This window comes from Bactrocera oleae, chromosome 4, assembly GCF_042242935.1.
Source record: "Bactrocera oleae isolate idBacOlea1 chromosome 4, idBacOlea1, whole genome shotgun sequence".
In the NCBI taxonomy this organism is placed as follows: domain Eukaryota; kingdom Metazoa; phylum Arthropoda; class Insecta; order Diptera; family Tephritidae; genus Bactrocera; species Bactrocera oleae.
In genome coordinates, this window is record NC_091538.1 from 65,328,793 (window position 1) to 65,345,766 (window position 16,974).

At 30.9% G+C, this 16,974-nt stretch overlaps 1 protein-coding gene across 1 annotated transcript; it reads left to right on the forward strand.

Moving 5' to 3' along the window:
• Positions 1-4,746: 4,746 nt before the first annotated feature.
• LOC106627255 (uncharacterized) lies at positions 4,747-16,335 on the forward strand. Its single transcript, XM_070108494.1, has 13 exons — positions 4,747-5,048; positions 7,669-7,804; positions 7,879-8,125; positions 8,186-8,302; positions 8,366-8,792; positions 8,847-9,455; positions 10,576-10,696; positions 12,718-12,857; positions 14,482-14,590; positions 14,650-14,896; positions 14,971-15,087; positions 15,152-15,581; positions 15,648-16,335. The coding sequence occupies exons 1-13, from the start codon at positions 4,935-4,937 to the stop codon at positions 16,239-16,241; spliced, it is 3,408 nt and encodes a 1,135-aa protein (XP_069964595.1). The 5' UTR covers positions 4,747-4,934; the 3' UTR covers positions 16,242-16,335.
• Positions 16,336-16,974: the final 639 nt, after the last annotated feature.

Genomic DNA, 16,974 nt, shown 5'->3' on the forward strand with positions numbered 1-16,974 from the left:
TGGCAGTGAATACCAAACTATTCAAATAAGTACTAAATTATTAACAATATACCTATGTTATGTATGTATATATAACTCTAGCTGTAATTAAGTAAATGGCTTAGCATAATTTTTGACATAAAACTACTTTAAAATGTAGCATGTCACTACTTTTAAGTACTAAACAAATAAAAATAAATAAAACTATTTCAAATGTCTAGTCCAATCTGATTGTTATAAAATTTTTTATTTATATATGTATATTAAAAAGATAGTAATATTTTTAGTTGTTTTTAAAAGTAAAAAAAATATTTAAAAATGACAAATTTTAAACTGTTATTAAACTAAGCAAAGTTATATTTATTCTTATTTCAAATTATATATTTACATTCTAAATTGTCTTCTAAATTTTAAAACGAAATTAAAAACGTGCAAAACGATTTTTTTTTCTTTTTTTGGTCGATCGTGTGGTGCAATATCCCAAGCTTGCATAACAAAATATATATATTAAAAAATAAATATTTTATGTTTTGTTTTTATTTGTATCACAGTGATTTTTCAGAATTTAATTTTTTATATATTAACGATGGTTTTAGAGCTGAATAAAATTTCTGTTATATAATATATATAATAGTTTTAAATTTAATATTAGCTATAATTATAATTTCGATTTTAATTTTAATTTTAATTTAAGTTTTATTTTTAGTTACAACATTAATTTTGATTTTAAGTGTTATTTTTATTTATTATTTCAATTTTAATTTTCATTTATTTCTAAACTTAATTTAATTTATTTATTATTTTTTTGTACATGGTTATTTTTTTAATTTTCCATTCAATTCTAATTTTAATTTTTTTTCAAATTTTAATTTCAATTTTAATTTTATTTTTAATTAAAACTTTAATTTTGAATTTAAATGATATTTTTATTTTTAATATAAATTTTTATTTTAGTTTTAATTTTAATAACTTTTATTTTAATGCTAAATGTTATTAAATTTTTTATTTAAATTTTTATGTATTTTGTATAATGTTATTTTTTTAATTTTCCATGTAATTCTAAATTTAATTTTATTATAAACTTTAATTTTAATTATAATTTATTTTAACTTTAATTTTAATTTATTTTAAATTTTAATTTTAGTTTCAGCTTCAATATTAATTATAATTTTTATTTATATTAATTCAGTTTTTATTTTAATTTAAATTTAAATTTAAATTTGAATTCTAATTTTAATTTAAATTTAAATTTTAATTTAAATTTTAGTTTTAATTTCAATTCTAATTTTAATTTTAATTATAAATTTTATTTTAACTTTAATTTTTCTTTTAATTTTAATTTTAATCTTAATTTTAATTTAATTTACTTAAAAAATTTGACTTTTTTGTTATTTTCTCTTACAGATTTATGTTAGTAGATATAAAACATACTCGGTTATATATATTATTTTATAAAATATATGTACTTACTTATACATACACTGTATAGAAACGCTCCAAATAAGCCTGCAATAAATTTTACGTACTTATATTTATTAATATATAATATATATATATTATATAAAATACTTTTGTAGGCAATACAAAATAACCCAACTAATTATATAGATACACAATATATAGAAACAACGAAATTTAATTTTTTATAATTTTTATACATAAATATTAATATTAGATAATAAAACATATTTTATAGTGGAAAAAAATAAAAAAATTAATTTAATTCAAACGTGTATATATAAGAAAAATGAGTAGCTATCATAAGGGCATGCCTACTATTAATTATTTTACAAACAAAAAAATTGTAATAAATAAAAAAAAACTGTTACAAATATAAATTTTCTTTAAATTTGTGCTCCTGATTAAAACTGATTGCTTGTAACTGAATCTTTCTTTTCTAAAGAATGAAAAAACATATAAAATAACTGTAAAAGCAAAACAATATATATGTCCGTTCGAAACTAAGTAATATTTATGAGCATTCTCCAAAAAAAAAAAAATATATATATATATATATAAAAAAAAAATTGATGTGCAAAATCTTCAACGTTTTTTAAGTATTAAATACAACTCAAAATCTTTAAATGTACTTAAATTGAACTTCACTTTAATAATAAATCCGCTAAAAACTGGTAACTAAAACTAACTTACATAAAATTATATACTTAAATACTTTTTCTTTCCTAACAAATCATAATCATAAATACATACTCACATATGTATATAGAACCACACATATACTTAACCGAAAACTTTAAAGCGAATCTAAGAAATCTTATACCATAAATCTAGACAAAATATGGCGGTATGTGTGTTTTTCTCATATAATCGTATAAAGCTGAACGTTTCTTCGAGTAACATTTTTTCATATTCAAGCAAAACATTATAAAGCATGCGTAAAATCTAAACTGTTATGTACCTAAGATACACAAAAAACACTACAAAACCAAAAAAATAATAATATAAAAAAAAATAAGTTAAACAAGAAATATGTAAAAAACATATATACATATATATATACTATTAAAAATTCCTTGCATTGATTCTCTTAACTTTAACAAACAATTTCAACGTCTAACGTTAGTTTAGCGCATATCAGAGAACTATAAAAATGAAAACCTAAAAAAAAAAATAATAATAATAATAAACAATAAAACCTACTTATATATACATATATAAAACTCTAAGAAAGTAATTACGAATGGCGAATAAATGTAATTTAAATTGTATGAAAATTTAGTTTTAATTTATTTCGCTGAGGTAAAAATTTCCTACAGGTAAGGTTGGTAACTGCTCTTCCCATTGAAAATATATGAATGAGTTTTGATAAATTTGTTTATTTTTATTTAGACTTTTTTTTTAAGTTTGGAACTTATATCATAATAACATTTTTTTATTATATAAAGTTCGAAAAGTTTTAAAATATTTTTAAAGGAGATGAAAGTAGGTATTTAGAACCATAAGACTGGAGCAAAAAAAAGTTACCAGTAATAATAAAAAAAAACACCGAAAAACCTTCGGTTGTATCGAAGCTTTAATACCCTTTACAGGTATAGTTTGTCAGTCAGTTTATACGTCAGCTACATGGTATGGTAGTTTGATATTGGCTGTTTCAACATAAGAGAAGTATTTTTGGGGAGAAAGGGACGTGTCCAGATCGATAGCTGAAAACTGAGGGACTAGTTAGCGTAGTTAGTATACAGAAGGGCAAACGGACATAGCTCAATTGACTCAGCTCGTCCCGCTGGTCATTTATATATATCATCCCTTTTGGGCTTTACAAACATCGTGGCAAAGCGACGTAATATACCCTGTTCATTGCAGTACAAATATCATACTATTAAAAAAAAATTACTCTTCTACAATTCGCAGTAAAAAGCTTTCAAAATACACTTCGTACCAGATTTAATATTTTCCCTGTGTTAAATCTTTTGCGTACTGTACTGAAAGCTTTTTAGAGAATTTGAGGCACGCTGTGTTGAGAGTAGGGTAGGAAACTGTGCTCGAAGCTTCCAGAATTTAGTAATATTCTTTGCTGTATATATTGAAAGCTCCCTTTGAAAGCCCATATACTGTACGATTTGGTGTGAGAATTTCTCTTCCTACTGTACTAAGAGTTAATTTGTAGACAGCGGTTCGTAAAATTAACGTTAATTTAAGAAGTTGGCAGAATTTTTTAAATCTAAATAAATATATACATACATTTTTCATTTTGCGAAAATTTGTACAGAGTTTAGAGAATGCGCATACTGTTTCACTAGTGTCTGCCTCAAGAGTCTTGACTGACACAAATTTTATACTGTGAAATTTTAAATACCTTTATGTACATAAATCATTAAAGTCTGTACGACTAACAATAGTTGAAAAACACAATTTTTGAAAATAAAATACACAAAAAGCATAATCTGCTATGTAAACGAGTATAATAATTTAATCCCGAATTTTCGGCATTGAAATTCGGGATCCCGAAATTTTTTGGCTTTGTAATTTAATGAGTCTATTAATTAATGAGTATATCATATTTTTGTTTTTAATAAATCAAAAGCAACAACAACAACATCTAGAAGACATTAAGCCCGTAATTCTTACAGGTTATACCTCTAACAATAGTGAAAAAACAAAATTTTTTATGACAAAATACGCAAAAAGCTTAATCTGCTGAGAAAACGAGTATAATATATGAATACCGATTTTTCGGGATTTACAACCGGGATCCCGAATTTTGTAAAGTATAATTATGTCAAAATAATTGCAGATATTTTTTTTTTTTATTAGTATAATGAAATCAGCAAAAACAACATCCCGAAGACAATTAGGCCGTAATTATTGCTTTATAGCCGTAAAATACCAGCATAAGAAACAAATTAATCAAATGTCTTACTTTTGAATTTATTTTATTATTATTTTATAATATTATTTTGGTGTGTTTTTTTGTAAGATTTTATTTGTTTTATTCAAAAACTTTCTACTCTCTCATTAGAAATACAAAATAGCCCAAACAAAGCAGGGGAACGCCATTCGCATACATTTGGAATTAGCCGACTCAAAAAGCGTAAGAGCGTAAGTGTTTTAAGTATACTACGTATGTACATATGTATATATTTTCATTATATTTTTTTTTGCATTTGATTACTTTATATAATTTCTTTGAGTGTAACTTCCTTGTGCATTTACTTATTACTTATCTGTCCCCAAATGCGTTTTGGCAAAATTTTCGATTACATTCTTTGTGTTTGCCTTAAAATTTTAATCATGATATCAATTAAATACCGGCATTACACCAGCTTGAATATTCAGTAACGCTGCGGGTTTCGGCGACTTCAGTGCTCCACCGGCCTTGCATTAATTGTTCACTTGAATTTTCGGCAATTCCATATTCACCGGCACGAAAAAAGAAATAAATAAAAGCAATAAGTAAATAAAAAAGCGTCAATAAAAGTAAGTATCAAAACAAAATGTGGAAGATGCTATATGCAGTTAAAAAAACCGGTCCTGGGCTCGCTCGACTTCCACAGCTGAGCTGTGCCGCACATAAAGCACACCAGCGGCGTACCGGCTATTCGAGTGCGGTGAGTGTTACTATAATCTAATATATACAAACCATACAAGTAGAGTGTTTACAAAACAGCGAAGTGGCTTTGAAATTTTAAATATTGTAAAACGCTAATTTTATAAAAAAATTACAAAAAATTTGGAATAACTTAAGTACCATAATCAAGTATATTTTCGACAGTTTGTAAATACCTGTAAACAGAAGAAAGACATACCATAGTTCAATCCCATCTTCTTTTTTCATCAGCAACATTTGAATATATTCTCGATACCATCGTTGCTTGCATAAAAAAAATTCAAAAACATGGATTTCATGAAACAAATTGTAAAAAAATTCATAAAATCCATATTGTAAAAACACATATAGCTGCATGTCTGCACATATTTAAGTACACTTGTGTGATTATAAGTAAATATATAACTTAATAAATATTCTGAGTGCAGTGAACTAAAGTGACGAAATTGTTGTTTTTGTTTATCTCTGTATTACATACTTCTTTGTATATTTTATTTCGTCCATAAAAAATATCACGCGTGCTTCAATATTACGAAATTATTAAAAAAGAAATAAAATTCAACTGTAATACGTATGTAAGAGAATATGTATGTAATCGTGGCAGATAAAATTATAAAGAATATGCTTTTTTAGGTAAAATTTCGGAGAGAGCTGAATGAGTTTATTGTTGATGCTCAGCTGTATTACTTTTCCAATTATAAGAACAACGCATATATTAAATGTAAATAATATATAAGTACCATATTGGTACACTTATATAATTTATGACGAAATTATCGTATAATACATTTTAATACTAATATCTAATTAGTCAGAAGCTTATTAATAAACATCGCGAACTAAAGGAGCTTAGATTAGCTTAGTTAGATGATAATATCCTGAGAGCAGAACATTTTTCTTTTCCCATTTCAGTACATATAATCCTTTTAAAAATAATTAAGTTCTCATAATGGTTAAAATGATAAGGAGAATGGATTTCGCGATATCTATCTGTTTGTACAAGAGATAACTTCAGTAAATATTTAGAAATCTCCATGAGAACTGGCAATTGTTATCTCTGCCTTTATCTTTAAAATTGTCAAAAATTTCAGCATCTTAACCCACAGTAAAAAAAAGGGTAATAAAAAAAGATGACCAATCTTATAACGTTATTTATATATTTCGGTAAATGCAATCAGTACCGAAAGAATCATATTAGAAAAGTAAATAATAGTTTGGAAGGAGCTATGGATAAGTGTGAGGAACTTCAAAGGTACATTTAAGTTTCTGTTAGGAAATATGTTAAGTTCGATATGTTCGATATGAAGAGTTGGCCAATACATACATATATAGATATGGAAGTAGGCGAAATCAATCTATATCTTTTCGCACAAATTGTAAACTGCATATTATTAAATACATTATATGGTTGACCTTTCGATAGTATTAGGAGCTTATATCTATTTGCAAGTCAGAACAATGCATTCTTTTGTGATTTTTTTTCTGAAAAGGCACTTTATTTAATCAATAAATAAAAAAAGTTGCATTCGCAAAATTTTATGTATTGTAATTTAATAATCTACGATTCATTTTGAATAATTTTTAATTCCCTTGATCTCATAGTCGACCTCCAGAAGGACCTCTGAAAAAAGATGCCCGGCGGTGAAAAAGATTTTTCAGCTTTAAATGATCTCAAATCCAAAAACCATAAATGAATAAGATAATGATCGAACGACTACTAAAAATTTTAGTTTTTGATAAAATGGCGACATCCCAAGAAAAAAGTAATTTTTCTGTGAAAAATTGTAATCCTCACAATGGCCTAAAAATCGAAAATATTTAAAAAAATTAACTATATTAATTCGTTTATTAGCTGGCGAATTATCTAGGAAGGTCGTGTGAAAATTTCTGATCGATCGGTTTAAACGCAACGGAGAAATCGCATCACCGACGCTGAAAAAGAGTTTCGAGAAAAACGCTTTTAAAATAGTGAGAGCCGATTACACTAGGTATATTAAAAAGTCCTTACACAAACGCTCATATCTCCGAAACTATTTGCCAGATCAACTTCAATTTTCGGAGAATAATGTATGTATCTACGAACATATCGATATATATCCAAAAAACTAAGCTCTTATTAAACTTAGGTTTGAAGTTTACAGCTAGCGGAGTATGGATTGTTATTCCAAATGGAAGACATAGTAAAAATCATGAAACTATCTTATACAATAATAATAATCTTGTATATATTAAAATTTTTCATGTAGCTTAACGAATAAGTATTATCGTTATTTAGATGTTAACTGGTGTCTGGATATCTAAATAATGTTAAAGCCCAAAAATGATACGCTTTTATTAACTAGAAGTTTTCTCATAGGTCGGTAAGTAAATAGTTTTATACTTCGAGGGTCGATATATATATTTACCCGTTGTATTTACTGTCTTCTGAACATAACTATTTATTTAATCCTTCAGGGTTTAAAATACATTTATGTATCGCAAACTTTATCTTCAAACTTGCAAATTACAACACTCTTCTAATATACTGTAAGCTCTCCAGATATAAAAAATGTACATTAACGGGTTTCCAAACGTTTAAATATAATACTATCTTTATTTATTAAAACCAAATATAATTTTAGACCGAACAGCAACTTAAAGAACTCATCGATGAAAATGTACCCGAACGCACGGATCCCGAGTGGTTAAATGCCAAAGAGTATAGCATGATTCCCGGCCCTTCTAAGTACGGGGTTGTCCTCGATTTTCTGCCTGGTGGTAAGTATCTTCATAGAACTCAAGTAATACTCCACGAATGAAGTATAAAAAAAAAATTGTATTTCCATTTTAAGGTGAATTCCATAATGTGAACTATATCGATATGCATAAAATGCTGCATAAACGTTATGGTGACATATTTCTATTGAAGGGTATGTTTAATCGTCCCGATACGTTATTCACATATAATGCGGATGATTTTGAAGTGGTTTATCGCAATGAGGGTATCTGGCCAATACGTGTGTCTTTAATGAGTTTCGATTATTATCGAAAAGTAAAACGTGTTGACTTCTTTAAGGGCCACAGTGGACTTGTGACTGAGTAAAAACATATTTTTAGGTATTTCTGATTCTTATGAAAACATATTCACATATCCTCTAGACATGGACGCAGTTGGGGTGACATGCGTAATAAAGTGAACCCAGTTATGATGAAATCGGCCAGTATACGCGAGGATCTGCCGGAAATAGATAAAATAACCTTGAGATTTGTAGAAAGGTGAGCTTTATGAACTTATAATTATTTTCAACATAAACATGTTTTTTATATTGTCAACTTTAGGCTTGAAATGCTGCGCGATCCAATCACAGGTCTCTTAAAAAACGATTTTCATATTGAGCTTAAGAAATGGGCGTTCGAGTCGGTCACTTATATTGCGCTGAACAAACGCCTAAATATGTCCAGTGAAAATGCTAATAAAGAAGCAGCGATGTTGGCGCAAAATTTAGCTGATTGTTTTAATCTCAGTTTTCTCTACGATATGAGACCCTCCGTGTGGAAGTACTTCGAAACACCGGGTTTCAAGAAATTAATGCGCTCCTACAATAGCATCACGGAAATCACTTATAAGTATGTGCTCGAAGCAATGCACCGCTTTGAAAGTGAAGGCAAAACTGAAGCAAAGAGCGTGCTGGAGAAACTCTTGCTTATCGATACACATTATGCAATGTTGATGAGCATCGATTCGTTGACCTCTGGCATGGACACGGTTCGATCAAGTAGCATAATTATTTATCCATAATAATAACACATTTATTTGCAGACCGCCTCCACCTTTATTACAACGTTGTATCACATTGCGCGAAATCCGGAGAAGCAGCGTGCCTTACGTCGTGAGTTAATGCAAATTATGCCTGATCCATATACACCCTTGACCGTTGAGAACACCAAACGCATGCCATATTTACGTGCCTGCATCAAAGAAGCGCAGCGCATAACACCCATAGCGCCGGGTAATCTGCGCACGCTGCCGAAAGATGTTGTGCTCTCCGGTTATCGTATACCGCGCGGCACCGCGGTGCACTTGGGCAATATGGCTCTCTGCAATAGTGAGCAATATTATCCGCGTTATAAGGAATTTATACCGGAACGTTGGCTAAAATCGGGGCAAAGTGCTTGTCCGGAATTGCGCAGCAGTAATCCATTCATTTATGCGCCCTTCGGATTCGGTCCACGCACTTGTGTAGGCAAACGTATAGCCGAAATGGAGATGGAAACCCTGTTGGCGCGTCTTGTGCGCTTGTATAAGATTAGCTGGGCCTCACCGGAGGAAATGGAGTATATAAGCAATCTCATTTTGGCACCAAAGGCGCCGGTGAAATTCAGATTTATGCCGCTCGAAGAGGAGGACTGTGCTATTGGCAGTTTCTCTGTATAAATGATTTTCTTTTCTAGTAATACCATATTCATTTTAAGAATGTTTAATTGATGTACTGTTATATTGGAGGTATATGAAAAGAATTTGATGGTAAAAGTTTATGTTGATAAGAAGAACTCACTAAGTCCATTTCGAAAAAAGAAAGTTTTATTTTCGTTAAATCACATTTTTAACAAAATGATCAGAAATATTTGATTGAAATGTAGAATATTTGTACTTTCCAAATTATTTTATAATTGTCGACGCCATTATTTTCGATTATATTTTGAAATAACCACGCCTTTGTTTAAATTAACCTTACTCAGGTTTACTGTTCGGCTCAATACATTCAGGTTTGTCTATAGCGTATCGGAAATTTAAAGTTCAATTTTATGAGTACGATGCATATTCCATTTTTAATCTTCGACGAAATCTATTAAGAAGTAGATATATGTATATAAGGATATACAAATACATGTACGTGTACCTTCATAAGCTCAAAAACATGGGTTACTACAGTACTCGATCAGAAATAAGTATTGCCTCATCACCTTGAACAAGAAATCTCTGAAGTTTCTAAAAATATAAATATTCTATTCTCTAATAAACTTGACTCTTTAATATTTTATAATAGACAACTAAAAAAAATTATTTTTAAATTATATAAATATATTCTGACACATTTTCGAAATTTATTACATTTCAAAGAGTTTTCGCTGTTAAGAGCATTTGGATAATTAAAATTATTAGTAAAATAAAAATTAAATATATACCTCTAATATAACAATTATTTTAGAAATTTTAAAAATAATTTTGTAACTGAACTTTTTTATGTGAAATTTAGTATGTATGTAGGTATTTTAGTTTTGATAAACTGACATCCATTTTTGTAGCTCGTGATATTGTCCTTAAATGTTGGAATAAAAAAGTATCAAAACAATACTTAATTTATATATATTGCAATTTTCTGGGGTCTTACTACCAATAACTTATATATAAAAATATTTCAGTTGGTACTAAATTAATCGGCAATTTAAGATGAATACCACTATACACCAAATGAAATCTTTTTAATTTAGAAGCTACCTTTACAAATTTCGTCATGACTACAGTCCGTACTGTCCGACGTGTACAGATACACTCTGAAGACTCTGAACATGTTTTTTACCATTGCCCTCGGTTCTCAAGTATAAGAGAAAATCTGAAAACCACACTTGGCGGTAGTTTCTCGGTGGAAAATTTGGCAGCAGTTATGTGTGAGTCTCTATTAAATGGAAAGCAGTCAGCTTTGATAATGAGAAGATTGAGACACTTACAACAGATTAGGAGTCAGTTAGTCCGTACCGTAGAGGAGACTTAAATGTCTTCTTCTCTCCCATGAAGTAATACTTTGTCCAGTGGTTCCGTGGGAGAGATTTGGGTTGGGAGTAGGTTAGGTTTAGCGGATTAAAGTTCCGCACTTCGGCTTTCGATGCTTCCCCCTACTATAAAAAAAAAAAAAAAAAATAAAAAACAATCGAGAGCTAAGCAAACACCATAATTCCTATAATAATAACGATCACAGCACTTAAACATGAAACGAATTCGGTGTGTTTGAGGAAAAATAAGGCTGAATCAAGATCAGAATCGTCAAATACATGTAAAAGCAACAACAAAGTTATCGAGTAACCGCTATCTTCAATGCTACCAAGTTTTGTTTTTGCATATTTTAGAACAGTTTTACTATTTTGAATGGTTCCAAAGACAAATGATAACACCAATTCTTTTTTGCTTTTTTTTTGTTTGAATTAAGACTTAACATCAATTATAGTAATTTATAGAAAACAAAAATAAAAGGTTACAACTACGTTTTTTAACGTGAAAAAAATAATACCTTCATTAAGAAAGAATCATAATACTATTGCGCAAGCGTTATAAGATATGTTAGCACAGGGTTGCATCATAAATTCTGTCCGTTTGTTTGGGCATCTGGCATAGTTTGATCCAATCGCTGGAGAGTAACGCTTGGCGAATGAAAGGCAACTAGACACATTTTCTGCTGCAGCTCACACCAAGCAGTACACGAGTACTCGTACAAAGTGACGTAATAAGACATTTCGTTTCCTTGTATCGCTGCTTATGCTTAAAAATTCAAGTTTTGTTCACAAACGATCCACGAAAGCCGAAATATGACCTCAGGAGAAAGCTAACCAATTTTAAAAATAATCTTTTTTCTTTATTGAATAAATTATATTAATTTTACTACTAATATTGAGAGTCTAGTCACGTAGACAAATATTTTTGTTAAATCTCATCAGTGTTGATAGTCTCATATACGTTTCAAACTACTATTTCATCAGATAAAAATATGTATTGAATAAATTTGAAAGTCTGCATTAATTGGGTGTGGAAGCATCGTAACGAACCTTATAAAACCAAATTCGAACAGGTAATTTTATGTAGCCCTTCGACCGTCATTGTACCACGCTAACCTTAATGATGTGATGCGAGTTCAAGCCGTGGAGGCGCTTAAGTGCTTTGAGTAAATCAAGGAGATACATAATGTTCAAGATGTTTAGGTTCGGTTAGGCTTAAAGTTCGATCGTAACATATATTGTAGATACCTCTCTTGAACAGCTTAGAACGCCGATCCGTTGTTGTACCTAAAACACTTTAAAACTGATCATAAAGACCCTCATAAATCGACAAAGCACTAATGTCCTCCCTGTCAAAATGCCTTGATGTTTCCACCTTCTTTCAAACTACTTTAACAATGTTCGTAGTACAAGATCTTCAGCCTTATCGACATCAAGATACTTCTTCGAATTTACGAAGAAGTGTATATTAAGAATTGACCCCTTGCGCAATATATCCCCAATTCTTCGAAATTTGCTGAGATCGTTACCGCTTACTATCCAGAATTTCATTGCCGTTTTTATTTTTGTCATTTCAAATGATCACTTCTCTCCAATGCTGATTCACATGCTGCTTCATTCTCACTTTATACTGCACAAATTTTATACATTTCTTTACTTTCTCCTTGAATTTAAGTAGCACAATACTTTTACTTAAACTTTATGTAGTGCAACCGAAGAGTTCAGTGCCACTGCAACCAGCGAGGAGTTCATATTGAATACTGTGGAGCCTTCGCTGCATTCAAACTTATTCTGAGTCGTTCAAAAAAAAATTTTTAAGTGTGTGTTCTGAAAATTACTGTTCTGAAGAATATAAATAATAAGTAAAAAAGAAAAATACGCGTCTATTAATATATAAGATAAAGCAAAATAAAAACCAAAAGCTCAAACAATGTTTCGCGTTCGATTTCAACCCTTCTGTCGCTACATGCAACAGCCGCTTAACGCTATACAACAACTGCGTCTGGCGCCCGTCACGTATTTGCGGCCATTGACTACACGCAATGCAGCATTGGAGCAGCAGGTAAGTGGTGATTTGGGTGCAGCTACACTCATAATTTTGTAGAAATTTGTGGAGCACGAGCAAAAGCTGTCGTACGCGCCTTATCAGCTGATGGAAACGCAAATTAAATGTCTGTGCGTATGTAACTGAGTATATTGCACACATCGTTACAGAGTACGAATATTGCAGCGGGAGCATTGAACTTGTTTTTGCTCATTTTGTCGCTCAGTAAAGAAAGCTTTCTTTTCATTTGTATATTCTGCCAAAAATATTTTCGGCCATATAATTAGCCGATCTTTTATGCAAATTAATGTATTTTCAAGGTCTAAAATAAGAATTGATGGTTCTTACTCAACTTATCACAGAAACATCGCATCTCGACAAATATACGTACAGTAAAACCCGCTTAAATGTGTTATGAATATTTTTTAGTGTTTTGAGGTACTTAGGCGGGTTTGGCTTGCTTATTATTTCATATAAATTAAAGAAATTAAAAATCGGTTCATGCCTTTGTTTACTGTTTTTTAAAACATATTCCCAAATAAAATATAAAATATTACCATATATTATAATTTTTTTTTTTTGTTTAATATTGAATTTCTTCGTTTTTCTCCATATTTCTTATTTTATTCCTTATTGAATTGCTTGGTGGAAGATAATTCAATGTTTTAGATTGTTTAGTAAATATTTTCAAATACTCACAAACATTTTTAATTGAATTTGAAAGCATCTTTAAAAACTTTAATTTGCAAATTGGTATTGTGAGAGCGAGAAAATCTATAGCTATCCATTACAAAGCAAAATTACTTGGAACCAATCTATTGTTTTCTCTCACTTTTACGCAGCCGCCTCTCTTCGTATTCTTGATTATTCGTTTCCTAGCCAGCTGATAAGTAAGCTGTTAGCTGAACAGTCTAAGCACTAAAATTATTGTATATATGTACATCTGATCGAATTTGGTTCTTGATTACAAAAAAAAAAAATTAATAATTCTCGCCTTTAAAATAGGCGCCAATATGTACAAGCATGTCAAAATTTTTAATCCAATTTTCCATACAATTGTTATAAATCTCGGCTTGAACAGGCTTCAGTGCCGTTAGCGAATGTTTATTTTCTCAGTTTCATTTGGAAATATGCCATTATTCATGATGTATGTAGAGAGCATACGTTGTCAATAATAATCTCTTTTGCGACCTCGCCTCGTCATCGTTTTTGCAAAAAATTCAGGTCTTTTGCTACGAGTCTAGTATTGAGACGTTTCATACTCAAATTATTAATCAGAGTATGTTGACTCGATCCATAAGAAAAATAGACTCCTCAAAGTTCAAATTGATATGCATATATGTATATACAAAAAACTTGAATATTTCGTAGTTCAATATATATTACTCAAGTATATTTTGAGCTAACGAAAAATGTGAAAATGTTTAGGAAGGCCAAGAGCCCTTGTTTGGCAGTCAACAAAGGCCTAAAATAACCTCGCTAAAACCAAGTGTTCGTTTATATTTTATTTCGTTCCCTCTTACCGCTTAATTCCCTCTTTCTCTGTTGGTTTCATAAAAAAAAACTACCTAAATTTTTAAAAATTATTTTTTAATCCCTGCTTTTGAAAACTTTCTTTGAGATCTTTCATAAAATATTGCAGCATCAACTGACAGAAAAAACAGCTGAAGAAGAATGGGCGAATGCAAAGGAATACAAAGAAATACCTGGACCGTCTAGTATTGGACTAATGATGGACTTCATGCCAGGCGGTAAAATTTAATTAAAACTTCATAAATTTATGAAATTAGTTATATTACTCTTTCTATAGGTAAATTGTATGGTGCAAATTTTTTGAAGATGTATAACACACTACGCGAACGTCATGGTGACATATTTGTCATAAGCGGTTCGTTTGGACGTTCCGATCTGATTTGCACTTACAACCCAATCGATTTTGAAAAAGTGTTTAGAACGGAAGGTGTTTGGCCAATACGCAAGGGTATTGAGAGCATCAGATATTATAGAGAGGTACAAAATCCAGATGCTTACGGTGGTGTATGGGGTTTAGTGGGGGAGTAAGTAGCAATAAAGGATGTAAAATATTCGTATATATGTATACTTGCTAATAACAATATATTATATAATCTAGGCAGGGTGAGCGCTGGTTCAATATACGTCAGAAGGTTAATCCCATAATGATGAAAGTTCAAAACATGCGTGAGGTATTACCGGAAATTGATATCATTTCAATGGAATTGGTGGATAAGTGAGTTGCCGCTATTATACTGTCTGGACCATAAAAAATACTTTACATAAATATCTTTCTATAGAATCGCCAACATACGTGATACTGAGACCGGTCAGCTCACTACAGACTTTCTCAAGGAGCTGCGCATGTGGTCATTTGAGTCCATCTGCTATGTAGCGCTTAACTCGCGTCTACATCTCATCACCGGCAAGGCTGATGCGGACGCATTGCGCATGTCTGACGCCATGTCGGAGTTTATGCAATACACTTACGATCACGATATAGCGCCTTCAATATGGCGTTACTATCATACGCCCAGTTTTAAGCGTCTTATGCGCTTACACGATGAACTCACAGAGATTACAAGGAAGTTTGTGGATACAGCGCTGCAACGTATCGAAGCGGAGGGCAATAAAGAGGCGAGGAAATCTGTGTTCGAAAGACTCTTACGCCTCGATAGAAATATAGCGGTGGTCATGGCGATCGATATGCTGTTTGGAGGCTTGGACACGGTAAAATTAATTGTCGCTTATTGCGATTTCTTAATACTTTTATTTAATTTTTTTTATACATTTTAGACTTCCTCCACTGTGATAACTGCGCTATATTTTCTGGCAAAAAATCAGAATAAACAAGACATTTTGCGTCAGGAGCTCAGGAAACTACTTCCGGAACACAAGTCTCCGCTAAATGCTCAAAATTTTAACAATTTACCCTATCTACGTGCCTGCATTAAAGAATCGATGCGCATAATGCCCATCGTCTCGGGTACTATGCGTCAAACTGGTCGCGATCTGGTGCTCTCCGGCTATAAGGTGCCCAAGGGTACCGCCGTGCATATGAGAAATATGGAACTTTGCAATTCGGAGATGTTCTTTCCTCGCTGCAATGAATATTTACCGGAGCGTTGGTTGAAAACGCCCAAAAATGTGTCGAACCCTGTTGAAGAGGTCAAATCGCAGAATCCCTTCGTTTATTTGCCTTTTGGTTTTGGACCGCGCACATGCCTTGGTAAACGTTTAGCCGATTTGGAAATGGAAGTGTTGTTGGCACGCTTGTTACGTAAATATAAAATCTATTGGACCGATGAACAAAATGACTTGCAATATAAGAGTAATTTAATTCTAACGCCTTGCGGTGAAATGAAATTCAAATTTGAGGAGGTGGAGTAGTTGATATTATTGAGATCTGAAATGTTGTATTTTAAAGCTGATACATGGATCCATGTAGAGTTGTAGATTTTTAATAAAATATTATAAAAACTCATGAGAATGGTTTTTAACTTTATGTACAATATTATCAAAGGAGACCATCAAGCAAAATAAGTTTACTACTTTTCTGTCAGCGTTATTCATACAATCTTACAAAAAAAAAATAGAGAAAAAAAGTAAACAATTTTAAATACATCGAGACTACAATATAGATAATATATATTTGCCCTATCAGGTTTTTCATGCTTACAACGTTATTCCAAAATTGTTAATTGCAAAATAAATTGACAAAATGGTATTGATCTCTACTAACAACCAATCATTTTATGTATATCAATCTGATCATAACAGATAACTGACCCAAAGTGACAAAAATGAGAACAATATTTTGATGTATTATAATAAAAAAACTTATATATAATAACTTTAAGATTGTTGGACAGTTTCGATGTCATATTCATAAACCCAGATCTCGACACCAGTAATTAAGCGTTTGATGAATGTAGGGTGCTCACCTTCGTTGTAAAGCATATCTTTTACGACCTCGACTCAACGTCGAATTTTCAATTCAGGTCTTTTGCTATGAGTCTAGCACTGACACGTTTTAGACTCAAAACATTAAACAGATTGAGTTGAGTCGATCCTTAAGAGATGCTGAGATCCTCTGCTATCTCTCTGATGTCAATGCGACAGT